The sequence below is a fragment of the Myodes glareolus genome, chromosome 9 (assembly GCF_982192425.1).
Source record: "Myodes glareolus chromosome 9, mMyoGla1.1, whole genome shotgun sequence".
Classification (NCBI taxonomy): domain Eukaryota; kingdom Metazoa; phylum Chordata; class Mammalia; order Rodentia; family Cricetidae; genus Myodes; species Myodes glareolus.
Window position 1 is genome coordinate 96734167 of NC_142034.1, and position 14328 is coordinate 96748494.

General features: G+C 39.1%; 1 protein-coding gene across 3 annotated transcripts in view; it reads right to left on the reverse strand.

Annotated features, from left to right (window-relative positions):
* Nucleotides 1–14328, reverse strand: part of Crebbp (CREB binding lysine acetyltransferase) — a 131348-nt gene that overhangs the window by 16990 nt on the left and 100030 nt on the right. For all 3 annotated transcript variants that reach the window (XM_048433064.3, XM_048433062.3, XM_048433060.3), the window contains 5 exons: nt 9789–9907; nt 8917–9156; nt 8417–8505; nt 3218–3298; nt 1078–1134 (listed from right to left, as the gene is read on the reverse strand). In XM_048433064.3, the coding sequence (XP_048289021.3) occupies nt 1078–1134; nt 3218–3298; nt 8417–8505; nt 8917–9156; nt 9789–9907 (586 nt within the window). The remainder of the gene's footprint in view (nt 1–1077; nt 1135–3217; nt 3299–8416; nt 8506–8916; nt 9157–9788; nt 9908–14328) is intronic.

Genomic DNA, 14328 nt, shown 5'->3' on the forward strand with positions numbered 1-14328 from the left:
CTTCCCAAAGGAAAGCTGGATCTCCAAATGTATCTGTGTGGCAAGTTGAGTATTTTCCATTATAGCAGTTGACCTCTCTGGAAATAGGAGATTTGGGGGCCAAGAGAACAAAGCAAAAGGGACAGACTTGTCCCAACCTTTAAAAGCCAACCTTGTAAATAAAGCAATCTCATGAGCAAAGGCAGTGGTAAGACTATATACTATAGTTCACAGGGCGGATTTTTTTTAGAAAGTGGTTCTTAAGACGTTTTTGAAATTTCTCTGTGACAATATTAGCACTTCAGATATTCTTTATGGAATCACACTGAGCAATCCTTAAAGATGCCTATGACCAAGCTTTAAAGAGGTTTCAGCACAACTAAAACATCCACATCATCTTATTTATTTATTTATTTAGTTAGTTATTTTTATGACTTTTCGGAACAGGGTCCTGGAGCTCCCCCTGTAGACCAGGCTGGCCTTGAGATCCTCCTGCCTCTGCCTCCCGAGGGCTAGGATTAAAGGCATGTGCTACAACTGCCTGGTTCACCCACATAATATTATTTATTCATTTATTTAAATGCCTTTAAAAGCCAGAAGAGGGCATCAGATTCCACTATGGATGGTTGTGAGCCACCATGAGGTTGCTGGGAATTGAACCTGGGACTTCTGGAAGAGAAGTCAGCGCCTTAAACCGCTGACCCATCTTTCCTGCCCCTTAACCCACATAATCTTATCACTATTAAAATCCAGAAACTGGAGAACATGTTACAGAGACATCTATTTTGAGTTTTTGATAATTTGAAGAGAAACCCTATTTTTATTCTTGCATAATCTAATCACAAGTAATAACTTTCCTCATCTAAGACTTTAAGTAAAAAAGAACCAGGCATTGTGACACACACCTTTAATCCTAGCACTTGGGAGGCAGAGGTAGGCAGATGTCTGTGAGTTTAGGGCAACTAGGGACATACAGAAAGAACCTATCTCAAAAGACAAACAGAAAAAAGAGACAGAGACAGAGAGAAGACTACGTGTGTGTGTGTGTGTGTGTGTGTGTGTGTGTGTGTGTGTGTGTGTGTGTGTGTGTATACTCACGGTTCAGGATCTAAGGTATCATTTTTCTTCTTTTCAAATTGATCCTTGGAAATTGTCCTTTTTAAAAGAAAAAGAAACATTTTAGTTGACCTACATATACTCCTCTACCATTTTTTTTCTTAAAATATCTGTTCTAAACTACAATTGGCTTTACTGTAAGATTTAATTTAGATTATGATGGCAAAATTGTGTTGAGATTTAAATATGTTTATTTTTAGTCAAGTTCATATGGAAAACAGCTACTGACATTGGTAAGATCACAGTTAAATGCCAATACACCCTCAATGCAAGGTGAGACTCCACCGAGGACTCTCACTTTGGAAGGGTAGAGTATTTGGGTTTCAATCCATGCATATGTGAATTACTTCCAACACATGGAATTATATAACTTTCTTTGTTGACGTTTCTTTTTATTTTTTATAAATTTATTTATTATGTATATAGTGTTCTGGGCACCAGATCTCATTATAGATGGGTGTGAGCCATCATGTGGTTGCTGGGAATTGAACTCAGGACCTCCGGAACAGTAGTCAGTTCTCTTAACCTCTGAGCCATCTCTCCAGTCCCTTGATGTTTCTTTTAAATAAAAGAATTTACATACTGTGTGTGTGTGCGCATGAGTGAACATGATGTGCATGTGTAGACACATGTCACAGTACTCCTGTGGAGATCAGAGGACAACTCTGTCAAGTTGGTTCTCTCCTTCCACCTTCATGTGGGTTCGGTGAGAGAACTCAGGTTGCCACATTTGCAATGAAAGTGCCTGTAACTACTGATTCATTCCACTGGCCCCTTCTGCATCTTTAGTTTCTATTCTAAGTGACACACAAAAACTTAACGTTGTTCATATTAATGGTATACCACATAATATCTGATACCTTGTGCACACTGCATAATGTTTTTTTTAGGTTAAATATACTAACCACCTCCAACATTTACCTTTTGGAGGGGGGCATAAAAAACATTAAAAAATCTGTCCTTCTAGCTTTTTGAAAAGCACAGTACATAACTGTTATTGACAGACAAGAGTAATCCACAGCTTTTGCTTATATATAACTGAACCTTAGCATTTATTGAAAAGCCTTTTCCCATCCCTACCGTCTACAATTCAATGATGAACTACAATCAGATCAAAGAATTAAGATGACAGGGTAATGAAATCATTTCTGAAGCACAGTATTCCTGTATGTGAGACCTGTTAATTTGGGGGTCAGATTCCCAAAAACATGAAAGATTTGGAACTGGGTGTGCAGAAAAGGGAACTATAAAATGCTTGGTAGGCTAGGGCAGATAGGCAGGTCAGCATGACTTTGGGCATTTTACAAATGCAAGTGAGTCAAGTAGCCACTGTAGTTTTCATTTCTCTTGCTGGTTATGCTGCCACTCAGAAGGAATAACTAATGGACATGCTGGATCCATCTAGAGAGCAAGAGTCCGACCACCAGCAAGGAATGATAGACATTTTTATATTATACCAGAAGATGTGGAGAGATGATTGGAATCTAACTTGCAATAGATCAGTCACTTAAAAGATGAAGGTTTAAAAGACAAAGTGAACTCCAAATTTTCTATTAAAAAAATAATTTATTTTTATGTGTACTGGTGTTTTGCCTGCATGTATGTCTGTGTGAGGGTGTCAATCCCCTGGAACTAGAGTTAGACAGTGTGAGCTGCCATGTGGGTGCTGGGAATTGAACCTGGGTCCTCTTGAAGAGCAGTCAGTGCTCTTAACCTCTGAGCTACCTCTCCAGGCCTGTTTTGTTTTTCTTAAAGGGTGGTGTTGGTGATATGTACACAACATGCACTTTCTGTGGATAAGGCTAGCAGGCTTCTCAGGTCTAACTGAAGCAGGGAACCCACCACCATGGAAAAAGCTATTTGTTGGTGAAATGTACAAAGGTCAAGAACTGAACTAATCCTGCCTCGAACGGAGGAAGATGGAGAACTGGTGTTGCTGTTTGGCTGACACCTGTATCTTTAAGTGTAAATATCTATGTCCATGCAACCAAGTTTCCATTAAACGTGGGTATAGTTAATATATGAAGAAAAACAAAACACAAAAATGCACACAACTCAAAATGGTATATCTGGCTTCTTCTTCAGTCATGAACACAAGGAAGTATAGCAAGATCATACTTACGTCTGAGGTTGGGAAGGGTCGTCACCCAGGGTCACATTCTCGCCCTGGATCTCTGTGAAACACTTCTCACAGAAATGATACCTGTCAGCAAGAAGGCCATACTTGGGTGAACTGGTCCATCACAACATACAGCCACCCAAGCAACGAAGCCACCAATCAGAGCAGGGCAGAGCACCACGACGAAGGGGGGGCGTTGTTGGTTGATTGATGGGTCAGTGAGGACAATGAAAGGAACAGGGGGGCAGGTGGGGAAGGGTAGAATTAGAGAACAGGGAAGGGAACAAATAGCACAGACACAGAGGTAAGACGCAAACACCAGACAACACAAAGCAGAAAGCCAAGGCAAAGCATTGATTAGCATTCGGTCTCATTGCACGCATCATAGGCCATCATCACTAATAACGACAGGTTTGGTCCGGCTCCAAGAAGCAAATGTTTTCAAGGAGTTAATACTAGAATTGCACGGAGCCTAAATTTAGAAAGTTGAATTTTGTCATAAAAATCAAATATTGAGTCAGGGTTTAAAATAGAAAATTTTACTTTGAACAACAGTACGAGAAAAAAGTTTTTTAAAAGCAAGTTAAACTGGAATAGCTTCATTTTTGAAAATGGAAATTTTATGCTTGACAGCATCAGAGATTTTACTTCCAATATTAAGCCAGATCTTCCAACGTGTGACAATGTTGAGCACCCGGAACCATTTTTTGTTGTTACTGTTTACTTGCTATTTTCTCAAGTTAATCAACTCAGTTACTAATAATTGTGTTACAATACAAATGAAACCAAATCCATATTCTAGACAAACACTTAACAGAAATGCAGTCAGGGTCAAAGACTTTCCAGCCATTTATTAATAAGAATATACAGAGAAAAAAATGTGATATATTGTATACACAATACAATATATGTAAACCCACAAACAATTTTTGAAAAGTTTTGGTTCATTTCTAAGCTGATTTGAATTTTGGTACTGGGACCAATCATTCATGAGATACATGGTGAATGAGTGTTCTGACTTGGTATCAACCCAAGTTAAGCAAATTTAGAGAGTTAATCTTTAAATAGCACAATCTGCATTTGAAAATTTATTATCCACCATCCCAATTTCTTGTGTGATAATAATATGAGCCTGGGCTCATGCTGTTAAGTGACAACAATTAAAATAAAGACTTAAATGTTTGGAAAGGACATGAATGAGAAGTTAACAAAAAGGCAGATTCTGCATAAAACAAGATGAGCACACAAAAATACTATAAAATAAACAAGCTGAACAGAGGTAAATTACACAGGCAAAAAGATGAGCATAAGCTAGCAGCAGCAGTACAGTAAAATGCGGGTTTAGCGCTCAAAACTACATCTATAGGATGCCAAGAAGGATTAGTATTAAGGACACTGATGAGACTTGGAGCACAGGCTGATCCCCCAGTGCAGAGCAGGAGGCACTAACTATGCTCTCACACACTCACTCATTCATCACTCAGCTGCATGCTCACTCACTCATCACTCACTCAGCTACAGAACGAGACATGAGCCACCAGGATAGGCCCCCACAAGTCCCAGTTTTCATCTTCATTAAAACATTGAGCATTTTGTCCACAGACTTCACTAACTGACACATGTAGCCAATTTAAAGCATAACACTTCATTCAGAACATTCATAATATCTTCAGGTTATCCAATTTTTCACATTCTGTTGATGAACAGGGCAGATTCTTGCCAGGACAAGATTAAAAACTGACTAGGAGCAGACAGTTTTGTCTATTTTTGAGTAAACCATAGTAATGTCCCTGTCATTCACAATTTTGTATATATTCTTATAGAGTCTTTAAAAATTCTTCCACATACAGCAGGGCACAGTATAAGCAAACATTCTCTCAAGCCAAGAACTTTGTTAAAAATAAAGCATAGAACTAAGTGATCCATTTATCATACAAGCAAATGCACTACTGGGGGCCAGCAAGAACTGCTGGGCAGTTTGAAGTGAAACTACCACAATCGCAAATTGAGTCTCGATGATTTTAAGAACGTGGAAAAACTCTTAGCGTTTTCAGTCAATCATTAAAGCTTCACAACACATAAGACACGAGAACATGCACCCACTGTTTCCAGTGTGGGAACTAAGGCACAGAGAAGCACTGATGAGAGGTAGTCCAGGAATGGCCAAGAAAACCTAAGTGCTCTGTGTGCGACCAATTCCCACTCCTGAGAAGCTCAAGGTACAAAATTTGAGGTATAGTATTAAGACTCTACAGTTGGTCCCAAAGCACTGGCAGTGAAATTTACACATAATCAAGTCTGTTCATTGAGAGGACAGGGCCCATAGCCTCACTTCATCAACCTTAACTGAGATGAAGACACTGCAGAACAAGGCAGCTTTCTAATGCAGATGAAACATGTAGACGGTCATTATTACGACAAAGTCTACACTTCATTCTCCCTAAAAATAAAGGTTCAGAAGTTCACTTCTTAACCATTACCAGTCTGGATAACACTCTGTCTTGTGTGAAGGAAGTAGTGTGATGAACATGGAACCGTGAAGAAGAAACAGTTCACGTAATCCAATGATAGTACAAATCTGGGTTTCTAAATTAACAATATAACTATATAGTTTAGCTGTGAATGAAAGTAGCTTATTGTATATTTTCAAATGCAGATTGTTTTAAATACTCTATCAGTATTTATAAATTGGAGTATCTATAATTTCTACATTATCTTCAGATAATTACTGAAAAAGCTGTAACAGTTTCCTCAAAGTAAGTTACTTTCAAATTTTGAAAATGTAGATCCAAGTGAAAATGTAAGCATATACTAGCATAAACATTAAGAATTTCACTTGTTTTAATGGTTTGTAGCATGTTTTACTGATTTAAGTGCCTAAAATTTCAGCACAAGTGACAACAGAATTTATTTGGAAGACAATAGTGTTCATAGTCAACTTGAAAATAATGATGAGCAATCAGAATGTTCATTGTTGAATTTGGTCACTGCTTTCTTAGAATTACAGAGTAATGATCAATTCATGTATTTTTCTAAGAGCACAGAGGGTACAAATGGCTAAAACTTTTGAGATGTATCAGACATAGGGTACAACTCCTGTATTTAAGAAAAATACATCACTGTTTAGTAAAAGTGAAGTTCTACACAAAAATAAAATTGGGCATTTCAGGACTTCCAGAATAGTCCTAGTGTTTGTCCTCTATCATTAAACTTTCTTGATCCTACCAGCTCAATTGACCTTTAATTGCTCTCAGAGGATGGGCCCTGCTCTGTGTAAGTCATTACAAGGAGTCCCTAAGCAACCAAGAACAGTGAAACAACGCAAAGACCCAAATACTTAGGGGAAGTCAGATGCTGTGGCCTCTGCCTGTCATTCTGGCACTCAGGAGGGTGAGGCAAGAAAATCAAATGTGAGGCCATGTTGAGCTACAGCGAGACCCTATCTCAATAAAACAAAAACCAACCAACCAACCAAAAACAAGCAAACAAATAAATAAACAGCAAAACCAGCCAACCATATAAACAAATTTACAACTTTATATAAATCACAATGGTTTTCAAAGTACATTTCTATGCAGTATCCCATTGAAGACAGGACAACAAGAGCCTGTTAGGAGAGACACCATTGTGCCTGCATCTTGAACAAGGTTAAGTTTGATACATCATGAGATGTATCACAGGGCTAAGACAATAAATGGAAGGGACAAAGCATAATACATGGTCATTGTGGGAGGATCCCATGAAGGGTTATGGCATCCTTTTCAATTTTGTCTCACAATGTTTCTACTGCAAGGCCAATGGTGACAGACACTGCATGAGCAATGTCCTGGATTCTATCCATAGTACTAGTAACAACAAACAACACCACAGACCACAAAACAAAACACCTGCACAACTACACCCACCAAGCACTTCTACTTAAGAAGGGGAATGTTTAGTTGTTTTCAGCAGGACAAGTAGTTCAGGCTGAACTTCTATTAGAGATGACCCTGGGATGGGTCATCAGGGCTGGAGAACAATGGACTGATCACACAAGATTTAGGAGTCTTTCTTTTTTGATTATTTTAAAAATTTATTTATTTGTACGCACATGTATGCATGTAGAGATCAGAGAGTCCATAATCTCTTTCTATCATGTAGGCCCAGGGATCAAACTCTGGTCATTAAGCTTGACAACAAATGCCCTACATTTCAGTGTAAGTCACAGCTTACTCTTTAAGGCACGAAGCCTTTAACAAGGCAATAAGAGGTCTCAAAATACAACTGACAGAAAGGAATTAACTTTCACTTCATCTTAGCAAAAAAAGCACATTAGCATTAAGGAATTTAATTTTCAAAATAAGCTTCAAACTACAGAGGTTATTTCTGTATTATCATCATCTCATTGTCCCTCTACATAAGAGTCTAACCACCTTAACATTCCAAAAGGATGTCAACTATTTTCCAGGCAGGCTTACCACTCTCAAAGACAGTAGCATCTAAAACAAAGTAGTCTTTAAAACAAATAAAAACAAAACAAACACCAGGGTCTCGCTGTGCTCCCACTGGTCTCAGGAGAGCTAGTCTTGAATTCATTAAGGGAAACCAGTCCTCACGTTGCAGTGTTAGCAAAGAGTACCCTTGTATTCTTTTTCAAAAAACAAAGCAAAAACAAAAACAAAAACAAACAAAACCCCTACAAGTCTACCAGACCAGCAAGGCCAAATGATGTAGGTATGTATTTTCTGTAGAATAAATCCAACTTTCTATATTCTGAATATCTTAAAAGTCATTTCAGGCTTTTCCAGTGTTAGTCTTAACTTTGGTCTCTTGGCTACAGTATTGTATCAGGTAATTACTACTGAGCCTTAGCCCACAATAACATTAAATTTTTTACTATAAATGTATGTTATTTTTTTCCCCCTTGAGACAGGATCTCTCTACATAACCCTGGCTTTCCTGGAGCCCACTCTGTAGGCTAGGCTGGCCTCGAACTCAGAGATCTGCCTACTTCTGCCTTCAAGTGCTGGGATTAAAGGTCTGAGCCACCATGTTCAGCAAATGTATACTTTAAAATAAGGGGACCAAAGGACACAGAAATTGTAGCATTTTTTTATAGGAATTTCAGGAAATATGTAACACATTCAGGCTATGACAAAATGCACAATTCTCGTCTTAACACCTTCCTTTATTTTGGAATATAGGGACCTACATGATGCTTACCTATTCTGATAGCTGTAGTAGGCTGCATCGCGAGGAATTGTACACAGCTGCTTCCCATAACAGCATAAAGTCTGTGGGGAAAACTCATACTGCAAAAACAAAGAAAAAATACTAAACATATATCCCACTTACCATCCTCAAGTATCTATCATGCTATGGAGTCACACCCAACTAGTAAGTTACTAACTAGAACATAAGGTAATATTTTACCAATGTTCATAGCTATTTCAGGACAGTTTTGACTTAATATGACAGAATTGGCATATCTCTGGTTTCAGATATTACAGACAGATACAATGGCCAAAGGACACTGAAAGAGATCTGCTATTGAGTACCTCTCACTTTCACCATGATATCACACCAAGAAGGCAACTGTTACAAAGACTGCAATATACCCTAGAACTCCCAAGCACATGTTTATAGTCAGAATCTTAGTGTAACACCATCTTGGTTGGATTAACATTAACCCAGAAAAAAAATTTTTTCCAGAAATACTATACCTTTCGTCCACAGCAATATCCGAGAGACTGCATAACAGGGTCGATTTCTTGCTCAAAGACCTCTGCGAGTTTACTGCAAAATTTATACACCCGGGATGTCTTACGATTATATAGCCACGCATTGTTGAACATAAGCCAGACATCATCCACATACTGCCAGGGTTCTTGGTACTGCCCTGTATCCAGCTTCCGTTTGATGGTAGAAAGGTCCATAGGATTCTTCACAATATCAAAATAATCCTAAAAAATAAAAAAAAAGTCAAACTCATGAGTGAATCCCCCAAAGTTTAGCAAAAAAAATTGAGACATTCTATTCTCAAGAGTAAGAAAGAAATGAAGTGAAAAGAAGATAACCGCAAATATTCCAGATTTGACTCGCTAATATGGCGACTGATATGTGCGTGCGTGACTAAATTACTACAAAGACAAAACTAAAGCAAACAATAAAGGGATTATTAGAACACAATTTTAATGAAAATGAGGGTTTTAATTTGCTGAATAAAAAGGTAAACAAATGCATCAGAGAAAGCATACTTCTACAGAAACAAAATGCAATTTAATGATTAACAAAACACTAATTTTGAAAGAGCACGTGGTCTTTCCAAGTCTCCCAAGGATATCAGATAGGGATTGATTTGTATATCATAGTTGGCATTTTAATTCTTTAGGCCAATCCTTTTAGACAAATTTGTACACAAAGCCTCTAATATAAAGGGGCTCTGTGCTAAAGTAAATGGGCTTGAGGTCAGTAACAGCTGACAGAGATTTTTATGTGAGGGGGGAAAATTCTCAAAGCAAGGTTATTTTACTCAATTTTAAGAGATGAAGCAATAGATACTCAATGCTCTAACCCATCCTTCATATTAACTTACTGGGATTCCTAAGAGCTGGGGATCTACAGGCTGCCGAAAAGGTAAAGACTCTGGGTCCTGTCTGTAGAGTGCTTCTAGAGTTGGCATAAGTGCCTGGCGTAGCTCCTCAGGTTTAAAGACTAGAGGGAGAAAAACATTGGGAAGATAAATCACATAATGAGGGCTCAGATACATTCATCATCACATTCAAACTACAAGCCTAGTGGCTTCTACTTCCCACCCACAATTCTTTCTGAGCACTCTGACATTTTATTCATCACTGGAGGAATTCTTGAACTAGAGGCCTAAGTTGGGGCTTCTGAACATAGTAAAGTGTGGCCTTTAAATCTGACACTCAGACCATGAGACAAAATAAGTGAGTTTGTTTCAACAAAAATTCCCAATCTTCAAATATTGCTGCAACAGAAAACGAAGATAATTTCTAACTCTGCTTCTCTGACCAAGCTAGGCAGTAAATAAAGCCATTTCATTGCAGGGACCTTTTGTGAATTCTCTGGTGATGCTCTTCTATGTTTGGCTCAGTTAAATTCAACTCACTTGAAATATACCTTTCTCTACTGCACCCCTATACACAAACGTAAACAATAACTAAACTACAAAAATAGTAAGTCTCTGAAAGTTCATGCTGTTTCTTTAACATTTGCCAGTGCCTACTGCTATCCCCTCTTAGCCATCACATTTCCTACCCATTCTGTTGTTACCACTGTTCTATAATTCCAATGCTCAGGAGGGCAAGGCAAGAGGACTGCTTTGAGTTCCATGCCAATGTGGGCTATGGAGCTAGACCCTATCTCAAATTTAGCCAGTCGGACAGCCAAAAACAAACAATTAAAAATACATAAATAAACCTGGGCGGTGGTGGCGCACACCTTTAATCCCAGCATTCAGGAGGCAGACGCAAGTAGATCTCTGTGAGTTCGAGATCAGCCTGAGCTAGCTCCTGGGCAGGCTTCAAAGCTACAGAGAAACCTTGTCTTGAAAACCAAATAAATAAACAAACAAACAGGCTCCCAAATACCGTCAAGATAGGACAGTCATTAGAAGATAGAAACACCCTACTCTAGTCCTCAGGGAGGTTAGTATATTATAAATCTTGGCATTTCCTCCACAAAGAAAACTGAACAGAAATGTTGCTATGTTGAAGCAGTTCTGGTGGCTGGTGTGAGTGATCCAAACTTTATGGGTTTTTTTGTTTTGTTTTGTTTTTGTTTTTTGTATTTTTCTGGCTGTGGTGTTGAATGTCTTTAATCCCAACACTTGGGAGATAGAAGCAAACTGATCTCTGTGAGTTCAGGACAGCTTGGTCTACACAGTGAGTTCCAAGACAGGCCATACCAGCCAAGAATACATAGTGATATAAAAGTTTCAGTTGGGTCATGGTATATAACACACACACACACACACACAGACACACAGACACACAGACACACACACTGTCATTTCTGATTGGGGATTCTAACTTGTCAAATTCTGGGATTTTATCTGATCATTTTTTTTCACACGAAAGGTTAAAGGTTAACAGAGAAATTCAACTCTCCACCCTAAGTTTAGGCATGTAAACACATGACCCAAGGCTCTCCATAATTTATCCTTAACAGAGCAGGGACCCATCGGGTAACTTGAGTTATCTTGTGCAGACATTGCCTCTTTTGCAGGACACTTGGCTGCTCTTGTCCTTGTACTACTGGCTCAAGGTCTAGATGAACAGAGAAGACTCATTATTATAACATCTCTAGCACCTAGTAACATAAAGGTCCACTCAAGACATGCCCCAGTAACCTTGTAAATAAAGAACATTCTTGCTTTCTTTCTGCTAACTTCATTCTTCTGTTTATAAAACAGTTACAAAGGAGCACCTGGTTTTTGTTTTTTTGTTTTTGTGGGAGTGAGGTGGGGGTGGGGTAATGTGCTTTTGTGTTTTTATCTTCTGAGACGGGGACTTAGTATGTATAGGCTAGAAATTTACTACATAGCCCAGGTTGGTTTTGAACTCATTATTCTACTGCCCCAGTCTCCTAACTGCTAGGATTATAGGCTTATGCCACCATGCCTAACTCTACTCGCTATCCTAGAGTAATGTGGTTATTCTAGTTTCATGTGTATATAGTGGTGGTGGTGTGTGCACACACGTGCAGAATGTGGGAGGCCCAAAGCTGACACTATTTCTTCATTGTTCTTCACCATATTCATCAAGTCAAGGTCCTGACGCAAACTGAGAACTTTTAAGAATAACTAATCTAACTAGCTAGCTAGCTTGTTCCAAGGACTCCTTGTCTCTTCTACTTCCTGAGTACTAGAATAACAAGCAAGTCAATATACCTACCTGTCCCTTAAGTGGGATCTGCGAGTGATGAACTCCAGTCCCCAAGCTTGCTGCTTGTACATCAAATACTGCTAAGCAATCTCCTCAGCCCCTTAAATAATTCTTTACTAGAAAACATCTAACCAAAAGCTTTTTCATTACAATAGATAAGAAGTTGACAAATTATGATTAAAATTCCTACCTTCTATGAGTCAGGGTCTCAAAATGGCCTTTGACCTTTTATAATGACCAGGAAAAGTATATTTTATGACAAATAAAAATTAAATGAAAATAAAGTTTGAGTGTGAAAAAATAAAGCTTTTATGGGCACATAGTCATTTTCACTTATTTGCATATCATCTGCTGCTGCCTTTGAGGCAGTCAGTTTTAACAGAGACCTTATGATGTATAAAGCCTGAAATATTACCTAGCCTGTCAAAGAAAAAGTCTGCTAATAGGTGAATCTTGAAAGGACAAGCTCTATTTCCTGCATTTGGAAGACAAAGATGGCAGGGCATCCTGAGCTACACAGAGAGACCTTATCTAAAAAGTTTGCTCATGCTGGGTGTGGCAGTGCTGTGGGGCAATGGTTTGTACTCTGTCAATTGTATTTTAATAAAATGCTGATTGGCCAGTAGCCAGGCAGGAAGTATAGGCAGGACAACCAGACAGGAAGTAGAGGCCGGTCAATGAGAACAGGAGAATTCTGGAAAGAAGGAAGTCCTAGTCTGCAGTCCTGACCTAGCCTCAAAGAAAGCAAAATGTGACTGCCTCGCCAAATAAGGTACTGAGCCACGTAGCTAACACAGACAAGAATGGGCTACTATAAGTTATAATAGTTACTAAGAAGTCTGAGCCACTAGGCCAATCAGTTTAAAACTAATGTAGACCTGTGTGATTTCTTTGGGACTCAACGACTGTGGGAACCAGGCAGGACAGAAAATCTCAGTCTGGCAGCACATGCCTTTAACTCCACTACTCAGAAGGCAGAGATAGTCTCTGTAAGTCTGCTAGTATTACACAGGGAGACCCCCATCTCAAAAAAAAAAAATTTGCTCACAGGCTAATGAGATAGCTTACTAGGTAAAGCCACTTGCTGCCAAGCCTGATAACCTGAGCTCAATCCGTGGGATGGACTTGTATGATGGAAAGAATCAAATCCTACAAGTTATGCTCTGACTTTACCTACATGTGTTATGTGTGGGCACCCTCATTCCCTCAAAAAAAAAAGGGGGGGGGCTAAAGAGGAAGCTTAGTGGTTAAGAGCACTTGCTGCTCTCTTCCTGGGGACTGAAGTTTAGTTCCCATCACCCATGTTGAGTAGCTCACAACCACCTCTAACTTCAGCTCCAGGGATCCTTCCATCTACTAGATACTGTAGACATACACAGATACACAGTCTTAAAGAAAAGATCTGCTCACTCTCATTCTTCTTCCCAGTGGTAGGTAAAGTGTCTAAATGTGTGTCACTCTGTTTATTCATTAATTAAAGCTTATGCTAAATAAAGTATTTTCAAATTCCTATTTTTACCACGCTTGTGTAATATGACTCCATAAAGAAAGAGAATTCAGTAAACTATATCAGAATCAAGTTCCCTGTAACTAATTAGCTGGTGTGGCACAGAATATGTTATTACACTTTGCAAGCATCATAAGCTTCGTTCAGTAAGAATGGTAAAGTACACACAATTCTCAAGTGTGTGCTTTATAACCCCCTGCAGTCCAATATGTAGTACTTAAGATTCAACGGAGTAGTTTTACATAAACTGGACAACTCAGTTTTACCAATCAGTGAAGAAAGTCCTAGCACTTTCCTAGGTCTCTCTGGGGTCTGAGACCAAAATGACCCCTAACACAGAAACACACTATGTTAGTAGTGGCATTGAGGACGCAATGAACGGGAGGTTCTTCCAGTCTTTGTGGCCACACTACTCTGAGGAAAAAGAATGCCAGCCAACACAGTACATCCTTGATGAGGTGGGAGAATCAATGCTCTCAATAAATCTCAACTTCCCACATGTGCTGCCACTCTGTAACACAACAGGATGTCACGTTATGGAGCAGCAGCCTTGGGAACCAGCAGCAGGGTCAGCACAGGGGCTGAGGCAGGAACTGCTTCTCTCCCCAGAAGACAGAGAACTAACAAGGGTGACAAATACAAGGCGCACACCTTTAATTCCAGCACTTGGGAGGCAGAAGCAGGTGGATATCTGTGAGTTCAAGGCCAGCCTGGCTTAC